General features: G+C 39.1%; 1 protein-coding gene across 2 annotated transcripts in view; it reads right to left on the bottom strand.

Moving 5' to 3' along the window:
- Positions 1–26,145, bottom strand: part of LTN1 (listerin E3 ubiquitin protein ligase 1) — a 67,497-nt gene that overhangs the window by 40,968 nt on the left and 384 nt on the right. The window contains exons 2-6 of one of the 2 annotated variants that reach the window (XM_060098589.1): positions 21,095–21,298; positions 20,506–20,604; positions 19,760–19,990; positions 16,199–16,251; positions 15,300–15,480 (exon numbers count right to left, since the gene is read on the bottom strand). In XM_060098589.1, the coding sequence (XP_059954572.1) occupies positions 15,300–15,480; positions 16,199–16,251; positions 19,760–19,990; positions 20,506–20,604; positions 21,095–21,298 (768 nt within the window). The remainder of the gene's footprint in view (positions 1–15,299; positions 15,481–16,198; positions 16,252–19,759; positions 19,991–20,505; positions 20,605–21,094; positions 21,299–26,145) is intronic. The other variant, XM_060098588.1, reaches the window with a different exon arrangement.

Genomic DNA, 26,145 nt, shown 5'->3' with positions numbered 1-26,145 from the left:
AGGATCTTAGAAAAAGCACAGCAGATCTGAAAAAGAACCAAGCACAATTCCCAAACTAAAAATAAATACACAAATAAATAAATAAGTGCACAATTCATAGTTTAAGAGCATCATACTCAACATTAAGAGTCTGCAACTATTTCCATTAAAGTAAGAAACAAGAAAAGGATTCAAGCTACCACCACTTCTATTCAACATGGTACTGAGACCTAATTAATGCAGAGAAAAGGGGAAAAAAGAAACTAGAAAGTAACCCAAATTACTGTTTATAATCATAGCAAAATAAAAGGCTATAAAAAATATTCCAAAAAATCTGAAGACAGGACTTCCCTGGTGGCACAGTGGTTAAGAATCTGCCTGCCAGTGCACGGGAAATGGGTCCCAGCCCTGGTCTGGGAAGATCCCACATGCCATGGAGCAACCAAGCCCGTGCAGCACAACTACTGAAGCCTGCGTGCCTAGAGCCCATGCTCTGCAACAAGAGAAGCCACCGTAATGAGAAGCCCGCACACTGCAATGAAAAATAGCCCCCGCTCGCAGCAACTAGAGAAAGCCCACGCGCAGCAATGAAGACCAAAAGCAGCCAAAAAATTAATTAATTAATAAATTTTTTAAAAATTTAGGAAAAGAAAAGCTAAACACAAATGATAAGAACAGGAGGAGGAGGAGCTTCAAGATGGCAGAGGAGTAAGACACGGAGATCACCTTCCTCCCCACAGATACACCAGAAATACATCTACATGTGGAACAACTCCTACAGAACACCTACTGAACGCTGGCAGAAGACATTAGACCTCCCAAAAGGCAAGAAACTCCCCACGTACCTGGGTAGGGCAAAAGAAAAAAGAATAAACAGAGACAAAAGAATAGGGACGGGACCTGCACCAGTAAGAGGGAGCTGTGAAGGAGGAAAGGTTTCCACACACTAGAAACCCATTCGTTGGTGGAGACAGTGGGTGGCGGAAGAGGGGAGCTTTGGAGCCGCGGAGGAGAGCGCAGCCACAGGGGTGCAGAGGGCAAAGTGGAGAGATTCCCTCACAGAGGATCGGTGCTGACCGGCACTCACCAGCCCGAGAGGCTTGTCTGCTCACCCGCCGGGACAGGCGGGGGCTGGGAGCTGAGGCTCGGGCTTCGGAGCTTAGATCCCAGGGAGAGGACTGGGGTTGGCGGCGTGAACACAGCCTGAAAGGGTTAGTGTGCCACAGCTAGCTGGGAGGGAGTCTGGGAAAAAGTCTGGACCTGCCGAAGAGGCAAGAGACATTTCCTTCCCTCTTTGTTTCCTGGTGCGCGAGGAGAGGGGATTAAGAGTGCTGCTTAAAGGAGCTCCAGAGACGGGCTTGAGCCACAGCTTTCAGCGCAGACCCCAGAGATAAGCATGAGACGCTAAGGCTGCTGCTGCCGCCACCAAGGAGCCTGTGTGCGAGCATAGGTCACTCTCCACACCACAGGAGCCTGTGCCGCCCACCACTGCCAGGGTCCCGTGATCCAGGGACAACTTACCCGGGAGAATGCACAGCGCCTCAGGCTGGTGCAACGTCACGTTGGCCTCTGCCGCAGCAGGCTCGCCCAGCATCCATGCCCCTCCCTCCCCCCACTATGAGTGAGCCAGAGCCCCCGAATCAGCTGTTCCTTTAACCCTGTCCTGTCTGAGTGAAGAGCAGATGCCCTCAGGCGACCTACATGCAGAGGCAGGCCCAAATCCAAAGCTGAGCCCCGGGAGCTGTGCGAACAAAGAAGAGAAAGGGAAATCTCTCCCAGCAGCCTCAGGAGCAGTGGATTAAAGCTCCACAATCAACTTGATGTACCCTGCATCTGTGGAATACCTGAATAGACAACGAAGCATCCCAAATTGAGGAGGTGGACGTTGGGAGCAACGATATATATATTTTTTCCCCTTTTTCTCTTTTCGTGAGTGTATATGTGTATGCTTCTGTGTGTGATTTTGTCTATATAGCTTTGCTTTTACCATTTGTCCTAGGGTTCTGTTTGTCCGTTGTTTTTTTTTTTTTTCTTAGTATAGTTTTTAGTGCTTGTTATCATTGGTGGATTTCTTTTTTGGTTTGGTTGCTCTCTTCTTTCTTTCCTTTTTTTTTAATTACTTAAAAAATTTTTTTAATAATTACTTTTTATTTTAATAACTTTATTTTATTTTATCTTCTTCTTTTTTTCTTTCTTTTTTTTCTCCCTTTTACTCTGAGCCGTGTGGAGGACAGGCTCTTGGTGCTCCAGCCAGACTTCAGGCCTGTGGCTCTGAGGTGGGAGAGCCGACTTCAGGACACTGGTCCACAAGAGACCTCCCAGCTCCACGTAATATCAAACGGCGAAAATCTCCCAGGGATCTCCATCTAAACACCAAGATCCAGCTCCACTCAACGACCAGCAAGCTACAGTGTTGGACACCCTATGCCAAACAACTAGCAAGATAGGAACATAACACCACCCATAAGCAGAGAGGCTGCCTAAAATCATAATAAGGCCACAGACACCCCAAAACACACCACCAGACGTGGACCTGCCCACCAGAAAGACAAGATCCAGCCTCATCCACCAGAACACAGGCACCAGTCCCCTCCACCAGGAAGCCTACACAACCCACTGAACCAACCTTAGCCACTGAGGACAGACACCAAAAACAACGGGAACTACGAACCTGCAGCCTGCAAGAAGGAGAACCCCAAAACAGTAAGTCAAGCAAAATGAGAAGACAGAAAAACACACAGCAGATGAAGGGGCAAGGTAAAAACCCACCAGACCTAAAAAATGAAGAGAAAATGGGCAGTCTACCTGAAAAAGAATTCAGAATAATGATAGTAAAGATGACACAAAATCTTGGAAATAGAATGGAGAAAATATAAGAAATGATTAACAAGGACCTAGAAGAACTAAAGAGCAAACAAACAGTGATGAACAACAGAATAAATGAAATTAAAAATTCTCTAGAAGGGATCAGTAGCAGAAAAACTGAGGCAAAAGAATGGATAAGTGACCTGGAAGACAAAACAGTGGAAATAACTACTGTAGAGCAGAATAAAGAAAAGAGAATGAAAAGAATTGAGGACAGTATCAGAGACATCTGGGACAACAATAAACACACCAACATTCAAATTATAGGGGTCCCAGAAGAAGAAGAGAAAAAGAAAGGGACTGAGAAAATATTTGAGGAGATTATAGTTGAAAACTTCCCTAATATGGGAAAGGAAATAGTTAATCAAGTCCAGGAAGCAGAGAGAGTCCCATACAGGATAAATCCAAGGAGAAACACGCCAAGACACATATTAGTCAAACTATCAAAAATTAAATACAAAGAAAAAATATTAAAAGCAGCAAGGGAAAAATAACAAACAAGGGATTGAATCCATAAGATTAACTGCTGATCTTTCAGCAGAAACTCTGCAAGCCAGAAGAGAGTGGCAGGACATATTTAAAGTGATGAAGGAGAAAAACCTGCAACCAAGATTACTCTACCCAGCAAGGATCTCATTCAGATTTAATGGAGAAATTAAAACCTTTACAGACAAGCAAAAGCTAAGAGAATTCAGCATCACCAAATCAACTTTACAACAAATGCTAAAGGAACTTCTCTAGGCAAGAAACACAAGAGAAGGAAAACACCTACAATAACAAACCCAAAACAATTTGGATAATGGTAATAGGAACATACATATCAATAATTACCTTAAATGTAAATGGATTAAATGCTCCAACCAAAACACATAGACTGGCTGAATGGATACAAAAACAAGACCCGTATATATGCTGTCTACAAGAGACCCACTTCAGACCTAGGGACACATACAGACTGAATGTGAGGGGATGGAAAAAGATATTCCATGCAAATGGAAATCAAAAGAAAGCTGGAGTAGCAATTCTCATATCAGACAAAATAGATTTTAAAACAAAGACTATTACAAGAGACAAAGAAGGACACTACATAATGATCAAGGGATCAATCCAGAAGTAAAATATAACAATTGTAAATATTTATGCACCCAACATAGCAGTACCTCAATACATAAGGCAAATACTAACAGCCATTAAAGGGGAAATTGACAGTAACACAATCATAGTAGGGGACTTTAACACCCCACATTCACCAATGGACAGATCATCCATAATGAAAATAAATAAGGAAACACAAGCTTTAAATGATACATTAAACAAGATGGACTTAATTGATATTTATAGGACACTGCATCCAAAAACAACAGAATACACATTCTTCTCAAGTGCTCATGGAATATTCTGCAGGAGAGATCTTATCTTGGGTCACAAATCAACCCTTGGTAAATTTAAGAAAATTGAAATCGTATTAAATAAGATTCTTTTCCGAAAACAATGCTATGAGACTAGATATAAATTACAGGAAAAAATCTGTAAAAAATACAAACACAAGGAGGCTAAACAATACACTACTTAATAACCAAGAGATCATTGAAGAAATGAAAGAGGAAATCAAAAAGTACGTAGAAACAAGTGAAAACGAAAACACGATGACCCAAAACCTATGGGATGCAGCAAAAGCAGTTCTAAGAGGGAAGTTTATAGCAATACAATCCTACCTTAAGAAACAAGAAACAGGGGCTTCCCTGGTGATGCAGTGGTTAAGAATCTGCCTGCCAATGCAGGGGACACGGGTTCAAGCCCTGGTCTGGGAAGATCCCACATGCTGCAGAGCAACTAAACTCGAGTGCCACAACTACTGAGCCTGCGCGCCTAGAGCTGGTGCTCTGCAACAAGAGAAAACAGGACAATGAGAAGCCCGCACACCACAACGAAGAGTAGCCCCCGCTCAAGAGTAGCTCCACTCACTGCAACTAGAGAAAGCCCGTGCATAGCAATGAAGACCCAACACAGCCATAAATAAATAAATAAATAATAAGTTTTAAAAAAAATGAAACAAGAAACATCTCAAATAAACAACCTAACCTTACACCTAAAGCAATTAGAGAAAGAATAACAAAAAAAAACCCAAAGTTAGCAGAAGGAAATAATTCATAAAGATCAGGTCAGAAATAAATGAAAAAGAAATGAAGGAAATGGTAGCAAAGATCAATAAACTAAAAGCTGGTTCTTTGAGCAGATAAATGAAATTGATAAACCATTAGCCAGACATCAAGAAAAAAAGGGCGAAGACTCAACTCAACAGAATTAGAAATGAAAAAGGAGAAGTAACAACTGACACTGCAGAAATACAAAGGATCATGAGAGATTACTACAAGCAACTCAATGCCAATAAAATGGACAACCTGGAAGAAATGGACAAATTCTTAGAAATGCACAACCTTCCGTGACTGAATCAGGAAGAAATAGAAAATATGAACAGACCAATCACCAGTGCTGAAGCTGAAACTGTGATTAAGTCTTCCAACAGTGGCGCAGAGGTTAAGAATCTGCCTGCCAACGCAGGGGACACGGGTTAGAGCCCTGGTCTGGGAAGATCCCACATGCTGCGGAGCAAGTAAGCCCGTGAGCCACAACTACTGAGCCTGTGTGTCTGGAGCCTGTGCTCCACAACGGGAGAGGCTGCAACTGTGAGAAGCCCGTGCACCGCGATGAAGAGTGGCCCCCACTCACCGCAACTGGAGAAAGCCCTTGTACAGAAACGAAGACCCAAAACAGCCAAAAATTTAAAAAAAAAAAAATCTTCCAACAAACAAAAGCCCAGGACCAGATGCCTTCACAGGCAAATTCTATCAAACATTTAGAGAAGAGCTAACACCTATCCTTCTCAAACTCTTCCAAAATACAGCAGAGGGAGGAACACTCCCAAACTCATTCTACAAGGCCACCATCACCCTGACACCAAAACCAGACAAAGATGTCACAAAGAAAGAAAACTGCAGGCCAATATCACTGATGAACATAGATGCAAAAATCCTCAACAAGGGCTTCCCTGGTGGCGCAGTGGTTGAGAGTCCAGCTGCCAATGCAGGGGACACGGGTTCGTGGCCCGTCTGGGAGGATTCCACATTCTGCGGAGTGGCTGGGCCCGTGAGCCATGGCCGCTGGGCCTGCGCGTCCGGACCCTGTGCTCCAAAAACGGGAGAGGCCACAACAGTGAGAGGCCTGCATACAGCAAAAAAAAAAAAAAAAAAAAAACTCAACAAAATACTAGCAAACAGAATCCAACAGCACATTAATAGGATCATACACCATGATCAAGTGGGGTTTATCCCAGGAATGCAAGTATTCAGTATATGCAAATCAATCAATGTGATACACCATATTAACAAATTGAAAGAGAAAAACCATATGATCATCTCAATAGATGCAGAGAAAACTTTCAACAAAATTCAACACCCATTTATGATAAAAACCCTGCAGAAAGTAAGCATAGAGGGAACTTTCCTCAAAATAATAAAGGCCATATATGACAAACCCGCGGCTAACGTCGTCCTCAATGGTGAAAAACTGAAACCATTTCCACTAAGATCGGGAATAAGACAAGGTTGCCCAGTCTCACCACTATTATTCAACATAGTTTTGGAAGTTTTAACCACAGCAATCAGAGAAGAAAAAGAAATAAAAGGAATCCAAATCAGAAAAGAAGAAGTAATGCGGTTACTGTTTGCAGATGACATGACACTGTACACAGAGAATTGTAAAGATGCTACCAGAAAACTACTAGAGCTGATCAATGAATTTGGTAAAGTAGCAGGATACAAAATTAATGTAAAGAAATCTCTTGCATTCCTAAACACTAATGATGAAAAATCTGAAAGTGAAATTAAGAAAACACTCCCATTTACCATTGCAACAAAAAGAATAAAATCTAGGAATAAACCTACCTAGAGAGACAAAAGACCTGTATGCAGAAAATCATAAGGCACTGATGAAAGAAATTAAAGATCATACAAATAGATGAAGAGATATACCATGTTCTTGGATTGGAAGAATCAACACTGTGAAAATGACTATACTACCCAAAGCACTTTACAGATTCAATGCAATCCCTATCAAACTACCACTGGCATTTTTCACAGAACTAGAACAAGAAATTTTATAATTTGTATGGAAACACAAAAGGCCCTGAGTAGCTGAAGCAATCTTGAGAAAGAAAAATAGAGCTGGAGGAATCAGGCTCCCTGACTTCAGACTATACTATAAAGCTACAGTAATCAAGACAGTATGGTACTGGCACAAAAACAGAAAGATAGATCAATGGAACAGGATAGAAAGCCCAGAGATAAATCCATGCACATATGGTCACCTTATCTTTGATAAAGGAGGCAAGAATATACAATGGATAAAAGACAACCTTTTCAATAAGTGGTGATGGGAAAACTGGACAGCTACATGTAAAAGAATGAAATTATAACACTCCCTAACACCATACACAAAAATAAACTCAAAATGGATTAAAGACCTAAGGCCAGATACTATCAAACTCTTAGAGGAGAACACAGGCAGAACACTCTATGACATAAATCACAGCAAGATCCTTTTTGACCCACCTCCTAGAGAAATGGAAATAAAAACAAAAAGAAACAGATGGGACCAAATGAAACTTAAAAGCTTTTGCACAGCAAAGGAAACCATAAACAAGACGAAAAGACAACCCTCAGAATGGGAGAAAATATTTGCAAATGAAGCAACTGACAAAGGATTAATCTCAAAAATTTATAAGCAGCTCATGCAGCTCAATATCAAAAAAACAAACAACCCAATCCAAAAATGGGCAGAAGACCTAAATAGACATTTCTCCAAAGAAGATATACAGATTGCCAAAAAAGACATGAAAGAATGCTCAACATCATTAATCATTAGAGAAACGCAAATGAAAACTACAATGAGATATCATCTCACACCGATCAGAATGGCCATCATCAAAAAGTCTACAAACAATAAATGCTGGAGAGGGTGTGGAAAAAGGGAATCCTCTTGCACTGTTGGTGGGAATGTAAATTGATACAGCCACTATGGAGAACAGTATGGAGGCTCCTTAAAGAACTAAAAACAGAACTATCATATGACCCAGCAATGCCACTATTGGGCATATACCCTGGGAAAACCATAATTCAAAAAGAGTCATGTACCACAATGTTCATTGCAGCTCTATTTACAGCAGCCAGGATATGGAAGCAACCTAAGTGTCCATCAACAAATGAATGGATAAAGAAGATGTGGCACATATATACAATGGAATATTACTCAGCCATAAAAAGAAACGAAACTGAGCTATTTGTAATGAGGTGGATAGACCTAGAGTCTGTCATACAGAGTGAAGTAAGTCAGAAAGAGAAAGACAAATACCGTATGCTAACACATATATACGGAATTTTAAAAAAAATGTCATGAAGAACCTAGGGGTAAAACGGGAATAAAGACACGGACCTACTTGAGAATGGACTTGTATGGGGAGAGGGAAGGGTAAGCTGTGACAAAGCGAAAGAGAGGCATGGACATATATACACTACCAAACGTAAGGTAGATAGATAGTGGGAAGCAGCCGCAGAGCACAGGGAGATCAGCTCGGTGCTTTGTGACCGCCTGGAGGGGTGGGATGGGGAGGGTGGGAGGGAGGGAGATGCATGAGGGAAGGGATGTGGGAACAGATGTATATGTATGACTGATTCACTTTGTTGTAAAGCAGAAACTAATAAAAAAAAATGTAAAAAAAAAAGAAGATGTGGCACATATATACAATGGAATATTACTCAGCCATAAAAAGAAACGAAATTGAGTTATTTGTAGTGAGATGGATGGACCTAGAGTGTGTCATATAGAGTGAAGTAAGTCAGAAAGAAAAAAAACAAATACCGTATGCTAACACACATATATGGAATATTAAAAAAAAAAAAAGTTCTGAAGAACCTAGGCGCAAGACGGGAATAAAGACACAGACCTATTAGGCATGGACTTGAGGATATGGGGAGGGGGACGGGTAAGCTGGGACAAAGTGAGACAGTGGCATGGACATATACACACTACCAAACGTAAAATAGATAGCTAGTGGGAAGCAGCCGCATATCATAGGGAGATCAGCTTGGTGCTCTGTGACCACCTAGAGGGGTGGGATAGGGAGGGTGGGAGGGATGGAGATGCAAGAGGGAGGAGATATGGGGATATATGTATAGGTATAGCTGATTCACTGTGTTACAAAGCAGAAACTAACACAACATTGTAAAGCAATTATACTCCAATAAAGATGTTAAAAGAAAAACAATATATCAGAACAAATTTGGCAGAAATTATCAAAAGATTGTTGTAAATAATAAAAGGATTTAAAAAAAAAAGAACAGGAGCTCAGAAGGGTTGCTGGATACAAAATTAACACACAAAATCATAGCATTCCTATACAACAGTAGAAACAAAATAGAAAATGGAATCAAAAAAGGAACCCCATTTCACAATAGTAACAGAAACCATGAAGTCATGTTCAGTATGGAGTATATTATAAAATATTATTCCAGGATTGTAAGGGCCTAATATAGGCTAAATAATTTTGAGAAAGAAGAACAAAGTTGAAGGTTTTCAGGACTTACCGTAAAACAGTAATAATCAAGAAAGTGTGGTACTGGTGTAAAGACAGACATAAAATGTAACGGAGTAAGAGTTCAAAATTAAAATCTCATATGTTGAACTGAATTTTGCCAAAGGGGCCAGGGTGGTGGGGTGAGGAGTAGCTGGTAGTCTTTCAAGAAATGGATACCTATGTGAAAAAAATCTGACTCTCACCTTTATGCCATACACAAAAATTAACTCTAAATAAACCTAAACTATAAAACTTCTAGAGTAAAATATAAAAACATCTTTGCAACCTTCAAGTAGGCAAAGACTCCTTATATAAGAAATCAAAAGTATGAAGTGTAAAAAAAAAAATTGATAACTGGGACTTTAAAACACCTACTCTCCAAAAACCATGGAAAAAAAGTGAAAAGGCAAGCCACAAACTATAATAAAACATTCATGATACTTTACCTGACAAAATACTTGTATCCAGAATAACTAAAGCATATTCATAACTCATAAATAAAAACCAAAAACCCAACTTAAAAATAGGCAGAAGAATATCAAGTAGTGACAGACTGATACATTGATCTTCCTGCAAAGAACAACTATAGACTCTGTGAACCGAACACAAAAAAACTATCCAAGGGCTCTGAAGACTGAAATACACATTTTGGAGGGGGTATCATAACTTGGAGTATGCAATCACACCTACTGAGTTCCCATTTTGTGCAGTTTTGCCCTGAAGGTGGATGCAGTCACCACCACAGAGGCACTGGGGCAGCTACAACTGCAACAGAAAGCCTGACATCCCTCTGGTTGGAGGAAATGAAAGAACAAGGAAAAGGAGCCCAGGGTAACCAAGATGGCAAGAGAGTAGTAGGGAACTCCAGAAAGAAGAGAATCAAAGAAGAGAACCCCCACGTTCTGTGTTTAAACAGTCTAATAAATCTACAGCTGACACTTGAACCATGCCCACTGCAGGCATGAGAGTTTGTTGAGTCTAACCAAGTTGATTGCCCACTAACACAAAGACATCAATGCCCTTTGGAGCAATATAAAATAATCCTGTCTCCAAAACATAACATTCCAGGATACAATCTAAATATTTACGTCTAGGATGCAATCTAAATATTTACGTGTAGGATACAATCTAAAATCCCTCAACATATGAAAGCCAAGAAAATGTGATCTCAGATGTTATTATCAGACATGTACTTTACAGCAGCTATTATAACTATACTCATTAAGGTAAAGAATATGCTAACCATGAATGAAAAAACAGGAAACAGATACATGTCATTATACATTTGTCCAAACCTACAGAATATACAACATCAACAGTGAACCTTAATGTAAATTATGGATTCTGGACGATAATGATGTATCAATGTAGGTTCATCAACTGTTTTAAAAAAAAAAAAAAACAGGTACCACTCTGGTGAGAGGATGTTGATAATGGGGGAAGCTATGTATGTGAGGGGCAGGAGATATATGGGAAACCTTGGTACTTTTTCCTCAATTTTGCTGTGAACCTAAAACTGCTCTTAAAATAAGTCTTAAAAAAGTAGAAAATTTCATCAAAGAAATAGAAAATACAAAAACCAAGTTGAAATTTTAGATATAAAAACTACAACATATTAAATTAAAAATGAGCAAAAGGGTTAAACAGACACCTCAAAAAAAGAGAAGATAGGGAATTCCTTGACAGTCCAGAGATTAGGACTCAGCACTTTCACTGCTGGTACCCTGGTTCAATCCCTGGTTGGGGAACTATGGTCCCGCAAGCCAAGTGGTGTGGCCAAATAAAAAATAAATAAATAAATAAATAAATAAATAGAAATACAAATGGCCAATAAAAACATTAAAAGATGTTCAATACCATTAGCCATCAGGGAAATGCAAATTAAAACCACAATGTAAAGTCTCTACCCCAGAGGTCAGCAAACATTTTCTTTAAAGAGCCAGAAAACAAATATTTTAAGCTCTGCAAGCCATACAGACTGTGTTGGAACTACTTTGTTCTGCTATGTTAGCACAAAGCAGCCACATACAATACAAAAACGATTTACAAAAACAGGTCAGGTGTGCCAGATTTTGACCCATGAGCTGTAATTTGCCGATCCCCGATGCCACACCCAAGAGAACGACTTAAAACAACGGACAGTATTGAAGTAAAGATATGGAACTAAAAATCTCATACACTGCTGATTAAGAGTGTAAAATAGTATAACCACTTTGAAATACTGATACAAGCAACAACAAAGAATCTTAAAAACATTACGCTGAGCAAAAGAAGCCAGATAGAGGGAATTCCCTGGTGGTCCAGTGGTTAGGACTCTGCACTCTCACTGGCAAGGGCCCATGTTCAATCCCTGGTTGGGAAACTAAAATGCCAAAAGCTATGCAGCACGGCAAGAAAAGAAAAGAAAAAAGAAAAGAAAAGAAGCCAGATACAGAGTAATATATGGCTCCATTTATATGAAAACCTAACAAAGACAAATCGAATCTGTAGTGACAGAAAAGTAGATAAATAGTTGCCTAGGTTAAGCGAGAGGATGACTTGCAGGGACACAAGGAACCAATTTTGGGTGATAAAGGTGTTTTACTTCTTAACTGTAGTGGTTATGTGGGTATGTACATGAAGATGAGTGTATACATCTGTCAAATCTTAAACTGTAAGCTTAAAATGACTGCATTTTATTGTAGGTAAATCATAACTTAATAAAATTTGTTTAAAAACTTATTCTAGGATATTTTTTAAATACCTGAATAAATTGTGAGATAATTATAACATCAGGTTCAATAACCTAAAAACAGCAAGTCTCCCCAAATCATTCAGTGGAACCCCAATCAAAATTCCAGTTAGATTTTTTTTTGAAGAATTCAATAAATTTACTTAAATTTATACAGAAGAATAAAGTTCTAAAACAACTTAGTCTTGAAAATGAAGAAAAGAGTGCCTCACCTGAGCAATTATTAGGACATATCATAATGTCATTTTAACAGTGGTGCTCGCATAAGAAGAAAAAAAGACTAATAGATCAGAAGATAGAGTTTTGATAAAAACTCATGAACATATGGGAACTTAATATACCGTAATGGCAGGACCATAAATCAATAGGAAGAGAATGAACAGTTTAACTAGGTGATGTTAGGAAAAGTGGCTCACTGTACATGAAGAGAAATGTAACTAGATCTCCACTTAACACCACATAAAAAGGTGGGTTATTGATGGATTAAAAACTTCTTATAAAAGATAAAACTAAAGAGATTAAAAGATATAACTGTTAAGAAAGATGTAACTATTAAAAAAGGATATAGCTGTTTAAAAAGATATAACTATTAAATATAACAATATTTTTATGGCTTAAAAGTGAGAAAGGCCTTCATAAGGCAAAATCAGTGGTTTTGATTACATCAAAATTAAGATTTCTTTATAAAAGAGGACACATGAAAGGTGACAGAATGGGAGATTATTTACAATGCCTAAAAATGACAAAAGGACTAATATTTAAAATATACAAGGAACTCCAGTAAAATAAGAAAAAGAGAACTCCAATAGAAAAAAAGGGGTGAAGGATATGAATAAGTAGTTTACAGAGGAAACATAAAAATCTAAAAAGCTTATGAAGAGATGTTAAAAGTCACTAGTTAGCAGAGTAATTAAAATTAAAGAAAGGTATCATTTGAACTCCTAATTAGACTACTGAAAAATAGGAAGTTGAATGATGCCCAGTCCTGGCTACAGTATAAGGATATATAGTAGTCATCATGTATTGATAGTTGAGCCTAGACTAATGCAGCAAGTCAGGTAAGCAATCTGGCAGTACTTCAGAAAATTAAGTACGCCTATACTCTTTAACTCAGCAATTCAGAAATTAAGAGAATTTCAGAAAAAGAAATTCTCACAGATCTGGGGATACATGAATGAAGATGCTCACTGCTGCCTTACTTGTGAGAGCAGGGAGTCGAAGGCAATCAAGGTGTCTATCACTGGGGGAATGAACAGGTAAAATGGAATGTATGCAAACTTCTGAGTACTACACATCAGTTAGAAGCCATGGGCCAGATATACATACAGGAATGTAATGGATTTAAATATCTTAGTACTTTTTAAAAAACTACTGGGACTTCCCTGGTGGTCCAGTGGGTAAGACTCCGTGCTCCCAATGGAGGGGGCCTGGGTTTGATCCTTGGTCGGGGAACTAGATCCTGCATGTATGCCACAACTAAGAGCTCGCATGCCACAACTAAAAGACCCTGCGAGATTGGGACTTCCCTGGTGGTGCAGTGGTTAAGAATCTGCCTGCCAATGCAGGCGACACAGGTTCGAGCCCTCGCCCAGGAAGATCCCACATGCTGCAGAGCAACTAAGCCCATGCGCCACAACTACTGAGCCTGTGCTCTAGAGCCTGCAAGCCACAACTACTGAAGCCCTCGCACCTACAGTGCAAGGAAGAGTGGTCCCCACTCGCCACAACTAGAGAAAGCCCACGCGCAGCAAAGAAAACCCAACACGGCCCAAAATAATAATTAATTGAAAAAAAAAAAAAAAAAAGATCCCGCATGCCGCAACTAAGACCTGTCGCAGCCTAAATAAATAAATAAATAAATAAATATTTCCTTAAACAAACAAACAAAAAGTACATGTATAAAATTTAAGGGGTTCCCTGGTGGCACAGTGGTTGAGAGTCCACCTGCCAATGCAGGGGACACGGGTTCGTGCCCTGGTCCGGGAAGATCCCACATGCCGCGGAGGGGCTGGGCCCGTGAGCCAGTGCGTCCGGAGCCTGTGCTCCAGAACAGGAGAGGCCACAACAGTGAGAGGCCCGCGTACCACAAAAAAAAAAAAAAAAAAAAAAAAAAAAACTACTAAGTAAAAAGCAATAAATGGGATGAAATATAACACAGTATCATTAGTATCATTTATGTAATTAAAAACACATGCAAAGGGGCTTCCCTGGTGGCGCAGTGGTTGAGAGTCCGCCTGCCGATGCAGGGGACGCGGGTTCGTGCCCCGGTCGGGGAAGATCCCACATGCCGCGGAGCGGCTGGGCCCGTGAGCCATGGCCGCTGAGCCTGCGCGTCCGGAGCCTGTGCTCCGCAACGGGAGAGGCCACAACAGTGAGAGGCCCGCGTACCGCAAAAAAAAAAAAAAAAAAAAAAAAACATGCAAAAAGGCTGTGACATGCCTAATAGAGAAAATTAGATAAACTTCATTCAGGCATGATGTCTAGTGCTGTGGTGTGGGAATTCAAAGTTAGTGAATCAACAATATACATTAAATAAGGTGTCTTTAAACAGACACACATAAAACAAGGTTATGTACTGACCAACTGTCAAAAATGTCGTGACAAGAGACTAACAGGAGCCTAAGCCTGCATTTCCCCTAAGAGCGATGCTTCGGTGTTCACTAATTCAGTGTTCGTGGACTTCACAGAATATAATCACAGTAAGTAATGAGAATCGACTGCACAGACGAAAGCACATACAGTAATCACACTTAGAACGGGCAGCTGGTGGAGGTGGAAAATGGAGACAGACAGACAAAAGGGAAAAAATAAATACATTAAAAAGAAGAGACTTGCACACACCCAGCAGTTTTAAGGTGCCATGAACAGAGGAAGATGATGATTCAACTCTGAATCGGAGGTCCAAACAACTAAATAAAAAAATGAAAATACAAGAACATTCTAGTAAGAGAGGTAATTCAGTCTCACCACAAAAAAATTGTCTGCAGAACTTTAAACATAAACAATAAACATGAAGCCTAAATAAAAAATAATAAGATCCGGGGAGAAAAAGGAATCAGAGGAATGTCTTAAAATAAAAAAAGATTAAGATACCTGAGGTATACTGTGTTTTCCATACTTCCAAAACTTGTTCTGTGATAAAAGAGACTTAAATTTCTCCTCCAGAGAATCAAGCTCATTATCAGGTAGGAGGCAAAGCAACTTTTTCAATGCCAATAAGGAACAAGTTACAACCCGATAGAATTTAGCTTCTCTCTCTTCCTCTGGAATAGTTCTTGATGGAAAAAGAAAATAAATACATATAAGGATTGAGAATAAGACAAACTACATATTCAGCACTTCTATTTTAAATGTTTTATCATTGAATATCTACCAAAGTTGCTTTATCTCTATATTCATTCTCCCTGTGCCAAACCCCCACAAAATGCCAATATACATAGAATTTTAATCACATATTATTCGAATAATAAAAGGTGAAAGTAAATTAAGAGTTGTGGCTTGAAATAAGTGTGCATGTACACTGCTCTCAGTAGCAGTTAATTGGATGATTAGAGAATAAATAACACTGCATCTAAGAGTCCTTTCCCTTACAGACTCTTAATAGTTTGATTAGAACACAAGAGTAAAAAGTAAATGGAACATCTTACTATTCTTACAATAGAACTATTCATAGTTCTTCAACTATTTCATCCAGACCTTAAAATGGTTCCTGCTATGACTGTCAAAAGGCAAATGTGGAAAAAACCTAAAAAAACATCTCTTTGTAAAAGAACCAAACACATGCGCTCCCAGATAATTCAAATTAAATAGCGGGACAACTTGCAGGTAAAAGCACTTAAAACAGCACCTGGCAAATAGCACTATATTAAGTATTTTCACATCAACATTTACCATCCCTTTTTTAAAAAATGTCACATTGAAATTATCATCTTACTACCTATGAGTGAAACAGTTTCACTTAATCTGAGTTACACAGAAACAATACAACTTACTGTGGGTCACTGAGTGTATCAGGTGTTTCTTTTATAAGATGATCCTGCAGCACCTATAGAGGGGGAAAAATGCCATAGTCTTGAGATTTTATTGAATTGTCAGTGGTGAAGAGACAGAACATAAACTTCATGTTAACTAAAAGTTTTTATCTCCTTTCTCACAAAAGTAGCAAAATTAAGTAGCAAAATTAAGTATCAAAACTAAAAGGTTTGAATTTTACCAATTTTTTCCCCCATCAATCCCCAAGGTTGGCACCTGCTGGGGTAAAGAAAGATAAGGTACTTCTTCCAAACACCTCCAGTTTCCACTGAGAGGAATTTTCCCTTAAATACTCCTGGCCTCTTGCTTCTCCATTCCTCTTGCACACAGCAGTGAAGTGAATGGGATGGCCAATTAGTAAGTTTGGGAGGGAATTAGGCTCTGCTTTCCTCGCCCCTCTTTTTTTTTTTTTTTTTTTTTTTTTTGGCTGTACGCGGGCCTCTCACTGTTGCGGCCTCTCCTGTTGTGGAGCACAGGCTCCGGACACGCAGGCTCAGCAGCCATGGCTCACGGGCCCAGCCGCTCTATGGCATGTGGGATCTTCCCGGACCGGGGCACAAACCCGTGTCCCCTGCATCGGCAGGCGGACTCTCAACCACCGCGCCACCAGGGAAGCCCTCCTCGCCCCTCTTTTCTGAGCACCTCCCTGCTCACAGAGAACAACATTGTGCTCTGCTCCATCATGGAGGAAGGTTCAAGGTTCCATTTGAAATGCTGAGTAAGTCTGCTTACTTCTGGGGGACAGTACTAGCAAGTCCACTGTTCCAGTATCAATTTTATCAGCAATAATAATAACCAACATTTACTGAGTTTTTCCATTTACCATGTATTGCTTTGAGCACATTCCATGCATTAACGAAATCCTCAAAACAACTCGATGAAGTACAAGTTGATTCCTACTTTAACAGATGAGGAAATGGAAGCACAGAAACTTGCCCATGGTCAAACACCCCAACTAATGGCAGAGTGGACTAGAGCCCAGTGGTATGACCCAGAGCCCATGTTCTCTTATAGACACTATGACATTTTGATCTCATTTGCCTAACTCCTCTCTAATAAATTTGTTTTGAACTTAGGAAAGTTCAAACCCAATATCTGTATATCTGTGACACAGCCAACTAAAAGTAAAATAATGGAGGAAATAATCCACATATCCAATGATCAGTTACCCATCCATAATAAAACCAAGAACAAAAAACCAACCAAATAAACAAAACTATGAATAGCCAAATTAATTATCTCAAAATCCATTTTCTGAAACTCTTAAGTGTCCAAATTCATGATACTTCACTCATAACATTCATCACTTGATATTTTAAAGAAATCAATGATATTTAATTTACAGTTGGGATAGAGAACTCCCTTTGAGAGTATGATTAAACCTACAAACCCTAGGGAATTCCCTGGCAGTCCAGTGGCTCGGACTCAGCGCTTTCAAGGCTGGGGCCCCAGTTCAATCCCTGGTCCGGGAACTAAGATCCTACAAGATGCACGGTGCGGCCAAAAAAAATCACACAACTACAAACCATCACCCTAGAAAAACAACTCTGGTACAACAGAAAAATAAAGAATGTAAGAACCAAGAACTTAAAGGGGGAACTAGAATGTGTGTGTGTGTGTGTGTGTGCGCGCGTGCGTGTGCGTGCATGCGTGAGTGCGTGTGTGTGTGTGTGTAGAGAGATGTTGGGTGAAGAGATCAGATAGGTAAGAAGGGACCACATCATGCAGAGCCTTGTAGGCCAAGATAAGAAATCTGGACTTGTAAGTATAATGGGAAGCCACAGAAAGGTCGACTAACTGAAAGGAGGGAAGCAGGGAGAAAACAAGGGAGTCGAGGAGGGAAGGTGTTTAAGTAGGATTATATATAGGGTGCTATGGAAATATACTAAATAAAGAAATAAATGCAAGCATTATCTTTTTTTAAAAAATTTTTACTTCTCCTCAATGGACTCACAGTCCATCTATTTTTTTTTTCTTTTTTTTTTTTTTTTTTTTTTTGGGGGGGGGCACGCGGGCCTCTCACCGTCGTGGTCTCTCCCATTGTGGAGCACAGGCTCAGCGGCCATGGCTCACGGGCCCAGCCGCTCCGCGGCATGTGGGATCTTCCCGGACCGGGGCATGAACCCGTGTCCCCTGCATCGGTAGGCGGACTCTCAACCACTGCACCACCAGGGAAGCCCAGTCCATCTATTTTTATTTCTTGGTATAATACTAACAAATTGGTATCTAGTTTTTTCCAGTCTGTATATCAGGAATAGCAAATAGGGAGAGAAAAAATGAGGAAGGACAGTATTGTGTACAAACTAAAAGCCACAAAAGTTATGGCTGGGGCCTCCCTGGTGGCGCAGTGGTTAAGAGTCCGCCTGCCGATGCAGGGGATACGGGTTCGTGCCCCGGTCTGGGAGGATCCCATATGCCGCGGAGCGGCTGGGCCCGTGAGCCATGGCCGCTGGGCCTGCGCATCCGGAGCCTGTGCTCCGCAACGGGAGAGGCCACAACAGTGAGAGGCCCACATACCGCAAAAAGAAAAAAAAAAAAAAAAAAAAAAGTTATGGCTGATATCGGTCTGGCAAAACTGCTGGCCAAGTGTTGGAGAAATGTGTATCTGTTAATGGAAGTACAAATTTGTATGGCCCTTTGAAGGGCAGTTTATCCATATCTATAAAAAATTTAAACCCTTTGACCCAACATATAGTTACTAGAAGTCTGGTAACTCCCACTCCTACAGAGTATAAAGAAATCTATTCAAGAATGTTCACTGAGGCACAGTGTTTGTTATAAAAAACTGGGTAAATAAATATTTAAAAAAATAATAAATAAATAAAACTATTCTTAAAAAAAAAACTGGGGAAGAATCCCAAATGTGTATTAAAATGAAAGAAGTTAAATAAACTGTTGTTTATCTATATATACAAAGGAATACCAGGATGAAACAGATCTGTATACACATATTGATTTGGAAATATGGGGAAAAAAAGTTTAGATTTTTTTTTTTTTTTTTTTTTTTTTGCGGTACGCGGGCCTCTCACTGTTGTGGCCTCTCCCGTTGCGGAGCACAGGCTCCGGATGCGCAGGCTCAGCGGCCATGGCTCACGGGCCTAGCCGCTCCGCGGCATGTGGGATCTTCCCGGACCGGGGCACGAACCCGTGTCCCCTGCATCGGCAGGCGGACTCTCAACCACTGCGCCACCAGGGAAGCCCCTAGATTTGATTTTAGATGTATTCTTTTTTTAGATTATACATTACAAAGCACATATCTAAAATTTTTTAGATACAGTAAATTAAAACAAACAGGGAAAACTTAAATCATTTAGAAAGATCCAATCCAAAAAGTCAATTATGTTTAAAAAGCCAAAATGATCAACTTTGATAAACACCATTTAAAAAAACGCAATCTTCCACTGAAAAATATTTCACTTCTCATACCCTCACAATGCTAGGTAAAAGAGCTGCCTTTGTAATATGCCTTATATCCCTTAAATACTTTAAAAAATAGATACAGGATGGTTCCAAAGACTTACACTTGTAATTTCATCCTTACAAAATGCTATGGCTTCAGGTTGCTTGCTTGGAGGGAAAGCTGCTTCAAAGGCATCTTTTGCTGCAGATGCAGCTGGTGTGTAAGTATCACACTGAGCCATTAGCCAATAGCCCATTAAACTTTTTAAGTAAGGAGCCAAGTGTTTCTTAACTTTAAGGATAAGTTTTTCAAAAGCTTGCTGTGTGGCTTCTCGAACCCGGCGGTCATGATCCTATTGAAAATATAATATGGTTTAAAACAGCTCTAACCCATAAAAATAAATACTGACATTTCTGGGTATGTGATGAAGACCCATTAATAAGAATTCACCTATGCACAAAGCTAAACTAAAATCAATCATTATATTAAAAAACTGATTAATTTTGCCTTTTCCCAATGAGATAAAAATGACTGTATTCAAGACAGAGTCAGGGCTAAGCCTGGAATAAATAAGCAATTCATTCTCATTCTTCTGCAGCAAGTATACAAAGAAATTACGTTGTCAAAATTTACTATGACTTAAAAGTATCTAGGTAATTCTATAGTAAGGACCTAACAGACTCCTTTTTACAACCCAACATGATCCAATCTGCATAATAATATTGACATAACATTCCATAACCTTACCAAAAATGAATAATAAATTTGACAGTCCCCACAACTTCAACCAAAAACAAAAACAAAAAACACAAAAAACAAAACAAAAAAACCACAACAGAAATAAACTAGTCAAGTCTTAATACTTACTAGTGAAATTTTGCAGAAAATTCTTGGCCAATATGGAAGAACTCCTTTTACAGTTTCCGTGTCTCTCTCTGTACACATGGTTCCAAATTCCTGCATAGCCTAAAATAAATTATTAAAATTGTTAAGGATCAACAGCCATAATATTGGCTGTTGATTATATTTATGCTGTTCTAGAAGCTTAGTCTATTTTATGTAACGTGAGAATACACCATCCCTGTTTGTGCCATATGGGACTAATCTGAAGAGTTCCTTTATAGGTTAGTATGGTAGAAACTTTTCAGTTGTTTTAAAAAATATATAAAACGTACACAAACAAAAAAAACCCATTTAAAATTATAGAGTCAAAATTACATTACTTAATAGGAAAAACTGTAAAGCCAGAATTCCAAAGTGATTCTAAAAAGTGCAGAACAACAAACTAACTTATAACCCAGAAGATAAGTATAACCTAAAGTCTGTGTCAGAAAAAATTACAATTGTAAAAGTACTTATTAGTGATGATTCCTCATTCTTCTTTACATAAAATATGCCAATGACATTTTAACAAAAAGATTTTCTTGATCATTTTAATGAAAACAGTAAAACTTGCTTTTAGTTTTGTCGTGACATCCTTCTTTGAAAGTTTCCGCAGCACCATTCGGAAATCAGAATCCACAAGACTGTCTATTTCTTCAGCTCCTTGAATAGCAGGAACATAGCCTAGGTCACTGTGAAATGTTCCAAAACCAATAAATCCAGGCACTGTTCCCTGTTCCTTGGCAAGGAGTTCTGCAGCTCGGCCACTGTTTGAAGGCTGGTAAGAAAGTAGGGAGAAAAAAAGTCAGAGTCAAGGAAGAGTTCAAAATTTAACTTTGAGTTCTTTGGAGTAATTACTTGACAATTCCCACAATGAAGCAAACTTCTATTTGAGGACTTTTCCCCTCTAGCCTATGCATCTATTGCAATGTTCGCCAAAGATAAATATTTTTGTCACCAAGAACTTAACAATAATGATCCTAGGAACTATTTCCTAGTTTCCTAAACATCAGAACCATGTTTTTAAAGTTGCGATTACAAGCCATTAGAGGCTCATGATATCAACTTAATGGGCCATGGCAACATTTTAAAGAAACAGGACAAAATTTTAAAAATCAGAATGCATCACATATGGTAAGAATAAGTACTATTTTATGAAATTTTTTATTTCCAACTTTTGTATAAATAGTATGTATACACACATATGTATACTGTGTAGTGGTGAAAAATTAACCCATAAATGGATATCTCTTCATTCATCCACTCATTCAACAAATATTTATTAAGCAACTATCCTAGGACAAGTCTAATGTTAGCAACTTCTAGACCAGGAGTTCCTTGTGGGCAGACACACTCATTTCCACATACCCGAAGCCTAACCAAATCTCTCTGGGCTAAAATGGTTACAAATTACATTAGTATGTACATAAAAATCAATACAATGATCAGGATATAAGATACACTCCTTTGCTTTGAAACACAGTCAGTGGCTTGATTGATACACAATATAGTAGCTTCCAGTACTAAAAATTAAAGGATTCTTTGTGACAAAGAAAGAAAATACTTGAACTGCTGAAAGAAATTAATGTATTCATTGTCATCTAATAGGAAAATGCCTCAGTTCAATGTCCAGGATGACATCACAACCCATCTAAACTCATCTATTTCTTATTACTCTGTAAGAATGTCTGAAAATCCAAATGTGTGATTCAGTTTGTTCATACCTAGCAAAACTGTGCTTGGGAAAATCATTTATCAAGGAATAATAATCTGTACTACTTTCTAAACTGAAATGAGTGACCAGAAATGAAAATGATGGACTAGATATTTTTTCAAAACAGTGGCACTTGGCCTAACTTCAAAAAAGGTTCTCTATTTTAAAACTTGATTAAAATGAACTAACATTATTCAGTTTACCTTCTCAATATTGATACATGAATAAAGAGCTACAAAGGAAGTTAGTGAATTATAATTCTGAAAACTATGATGACATTAAGAGATTGGAATCTTACCTATAATCTCATGTGTAAACAGTTTTATTATGAAACAGAATAATGAAATAGTATAAAAAGCTAAAAGCTAAAGGAGCCAAGGCTGAATTCTGAACTGACCTTTAGACCAGAGCTGACAGTGGTACCTAGGTACAGAAAAGGTATCAGACGACCAGTTTCACAGAAACAAATTATTTTCAACTAATTGTATCTTTTTTTCAACATCTACTTTGAAGTTAAAATGTACTTACTGTTTCTTGTTACTTTCTCAACTGTACGTTATATGCTCATACCCACAGTTCAAAAATTAAGAACCTCGATACTGGGCTTCCCTGGTGGCGCAGTGGTTGAGAGTCCGCCTGCCAATGCAGGGGACACGGGTTCGTGCCCCAGTCCGGGAAGTTCCCACATGCTGCGGAGCGGCTAGGCCCGTGAGCCATGGCCACTCAGCCTGTGCATCCGGAGCCTGTGCTCCGCAATGGGAGAGGCCACAGCAGTGAGAGGCCCACATACCGGGAAAAAAAAAAAAAAAAAAAAAGAACCTCGATAGTATTTCTGGCAGTTAATTTTCTTACACTACACCTACTTCATTCTTTTGTGCCTGGCTTCTAGAGGTATAATATTTGAGGTGGCAATCCTGAGTCTACAGTTTAAAGACCAAATTCAGGAAGCTTTCGGGACCTTTCACCATCTGGCCTCGACCTCTCCAGTCATCTTTCTAACACTTTTTTCTTCCCTTGTCCCACTTCCTCCTCCCTGTGCTCCCTTTTGTTCCCACTATTTATGTTCTAGTTCCAAACTCAATACAAAGTTCCCCGAATATGTCATGCCTTTTCACAATCTGGTCTTTTTATTCATTTTTTTTCAAACAGCAAACACGTTTCTTTTTTTTTAAATTTTTATTGGAGTATAGCTGATTTACAATGTTGTGTTAGTTTCAGGTGTACAGCAAAGTGAATCAATTATACATATACATATACATATATCCACTTTTTTTTTTTTAAGATTCTTTTCCCATACAGGCCATTACAGAGTATTTGAGTAGAGTTCCTTGTGCTACACAGCATGTTCTTATTAGTTATCCACAATTTGGTCTTTGTGTAATCTTTTCTCTCCCTGACAAACTCCCACTTATCCCTGAAAACACATTCATGTGTTCAACATTTGCCTCTCCGGTCAATCACCATTCTCTTCTGTTCTCCCACTTTGCTGACACCTGTATCATAATTCTTTAATATATTACAATTATTTTTTTACTTATCTGTCTATCATCAAACTAATAGTTCAAGAGCAGAAAATTTCTCTATCATCTTTGAATACATGGCATTCAGTATTCAAAGTCTTCTGTTGAATGAATGACTGCCACTCTGAAGTTCAAATCCCAACTCCACAACTTCCTGACTACATGAATTTAGGCAAGCTAATTCTCAAAGTGTCAGAATCATCATCTTTAAAATGAGACAACAGTCACTAAATCATTACTTAGGTGTAGTCAAGATTAAATATAAGTTTTCAAACCACCATAATAATAATTGATTCCAGCAAGAATTATCAAAGGATGCTAAAAACCATTAAGTGAACGTCTATGAGAGAACAGGTTATTCTGAAGTTACTACTCCACATATTATTTGTTAATAGCCAATAAAAAGAGACACTTATACAATGGACATCACCTTAATCAAGTGATTAAACATATACCACCAATAATGGGATTATGTGTCTCATTAATAAACAGGCATTATGTGTCCCCGTGGTTTGAGAGGCACTGAGAAATACACATCATCTATGAAGCATTTCTGTCAAAAACTGTTTAACCTGAATGTAATTATAAGGAACAATTAGACAAATCTAAGTTAAGCAAATCAATTGCCTAGACTATTCCAAATTGTCCATGTCATAAAAGAATCTTCCTCCAAAAAAAGGCACTAGGAAAACTGCCTAGATCTAAATGATAGCTAAATGGAATGAGTGATCCTTTCATGGATCTTGGATGTTTTTAAAAATGCTATATCTAGGGACTTCCCTGGTGGCTCAGAGGTTAAGAATCCACCTGCAAATACAGGGGACATGGGTTCGGTCCCCGGTCCGGGAAGATTCAACATACCACAGAGCAACTAAGCCGTGCGCCACAACTACTGAGCCTGTGTTCTAGAACCCACAAGCCACAACTACTGAGCCCACGTGCCTCAACTCCTGAAGCCCGCGTGCCTAGAGCCCGTGCTCTGCAACAGAAGCCACTACAATGAGAAGCCCGTGCACCGCAACGAAGTGTAGCCCCTGCTCACCGCAACTAGAGAAAGCCCTCACGCACCAAGAGCCAAAAATTAATTTTAAAAAGTTTTTAAATGTTATATCTAAATAAAACTTACAGAGAACAATATTGAAATGACTATAGAAATCTGAATATGATAATGTATATTATTAGATAATAGTATTATACTGAAGTTGAATTTTCTGCATTTTATAATTGCTCACGGTTATGTAGAAGAATGGTGCTGTTTTTAGAATATACATGCTGAAGTATTTAGGAGTTAAGGGTCATGATTTCTGCAACTAATTCTCATACGGTTCAGCAAAATACATATATTTAGAAAGAGAAAGCAAAAGTGACCAAAGATTAACAATTGGTAATTCTAGGTAAAGAATTTATGAGTTGTTGCTCTAATATTCTTGCAACTTTTCCTAATATTTGGAATATTTCAAAAGTAAACATTGAGAAAAATTTTTTAAATTAAATGAGGATGCAAGTAAAGCATTTAGGAGAGTACTAACACAAGGTAAGTTACTATTATCACTGTTACTATTATTAACCTCCAAAACAGATTAAGTGACAGATCTAAGAAAATGTGGTACTGGAATCACGAGAATTGTTTCAGAAACAGGAAAAAAGCATCCTCATAAAATTAGACTGTGCCATAATAAACCTAGTACTATAAAAAAATATCATTATGGCATCCCCAATCCTGTAGGTTTAGTCCACTTTGGGGTTTAAACAAGTATTTAGTGAACTTCTACTATATGCTAATCCTTGTTCTAGGCTCCAAGGATAACAGCAGCAGATAAAAACGCCTGCCTTCAAGATGCTTATATCCTATACTAATATCCTAGTGAAGCAAGACAGTAAATGAAGCGGTACAGTCAACTAATATGTTAGAAGTCATAAATGCAACGGAATAAAATAAAGCAGGAAAGGAGAAAAGGGAGCGGGGTGGAGGGCTACAACTTAAAATAGGGTGATCACCAGAGACCTCACTGAGATATCTCAGGCAAAATTTGGAGGCACCTAACAAAAGAGCGTCGGGGAGCCTGCCAGGCAAGGTCAAGTTTCGGTGAAGAGATAAGCATGGCCAGATGGAGTGAGCGAGGCGGAGGGAGTTGAAGATGCGGTCGGAGGTGGAAAGGGGCCGCAGCAGACCATGCACCGTGTATGTATCGTCGTAACGGCTTTAGCCTTTACCCCGAGGGATGTGGGCAGCCACAGCAGGTTTATAAGCGAAGGAGCGACATGATCCGAGATACCCTGCACACCAGGCTCACCTTAACTGCTTCCCACCCAATTCCCTTGCTCACCCCTGCCACCCTGTCCAGGTAACCTTCCTCTTGAAGCTGACACGGAACCAATTCTTAATGAAAA

This window comes from Mesoplodon densirostris, chromosome 5 (assembly GCF_025265405.1).
Source record: "Mesoplodon densirostris isolate mMesDen1 chromosome 5, mMesDen1 primary haplotype, whole genome shotgun sequence".
NCBI classification, from domain to species: domain Eukaryota; kingdom Metazoa; phylum Chordata; class Mammalia; order Artiodactyla; family Ziphiidae; genus Mesoplodon; species Mesoplodon densirostris.
The sequence above is the reverse complement of the archived record's forward strand: the minus strand, read 5'-3'. Positions and strand labels throughout refer to the sequence as shown.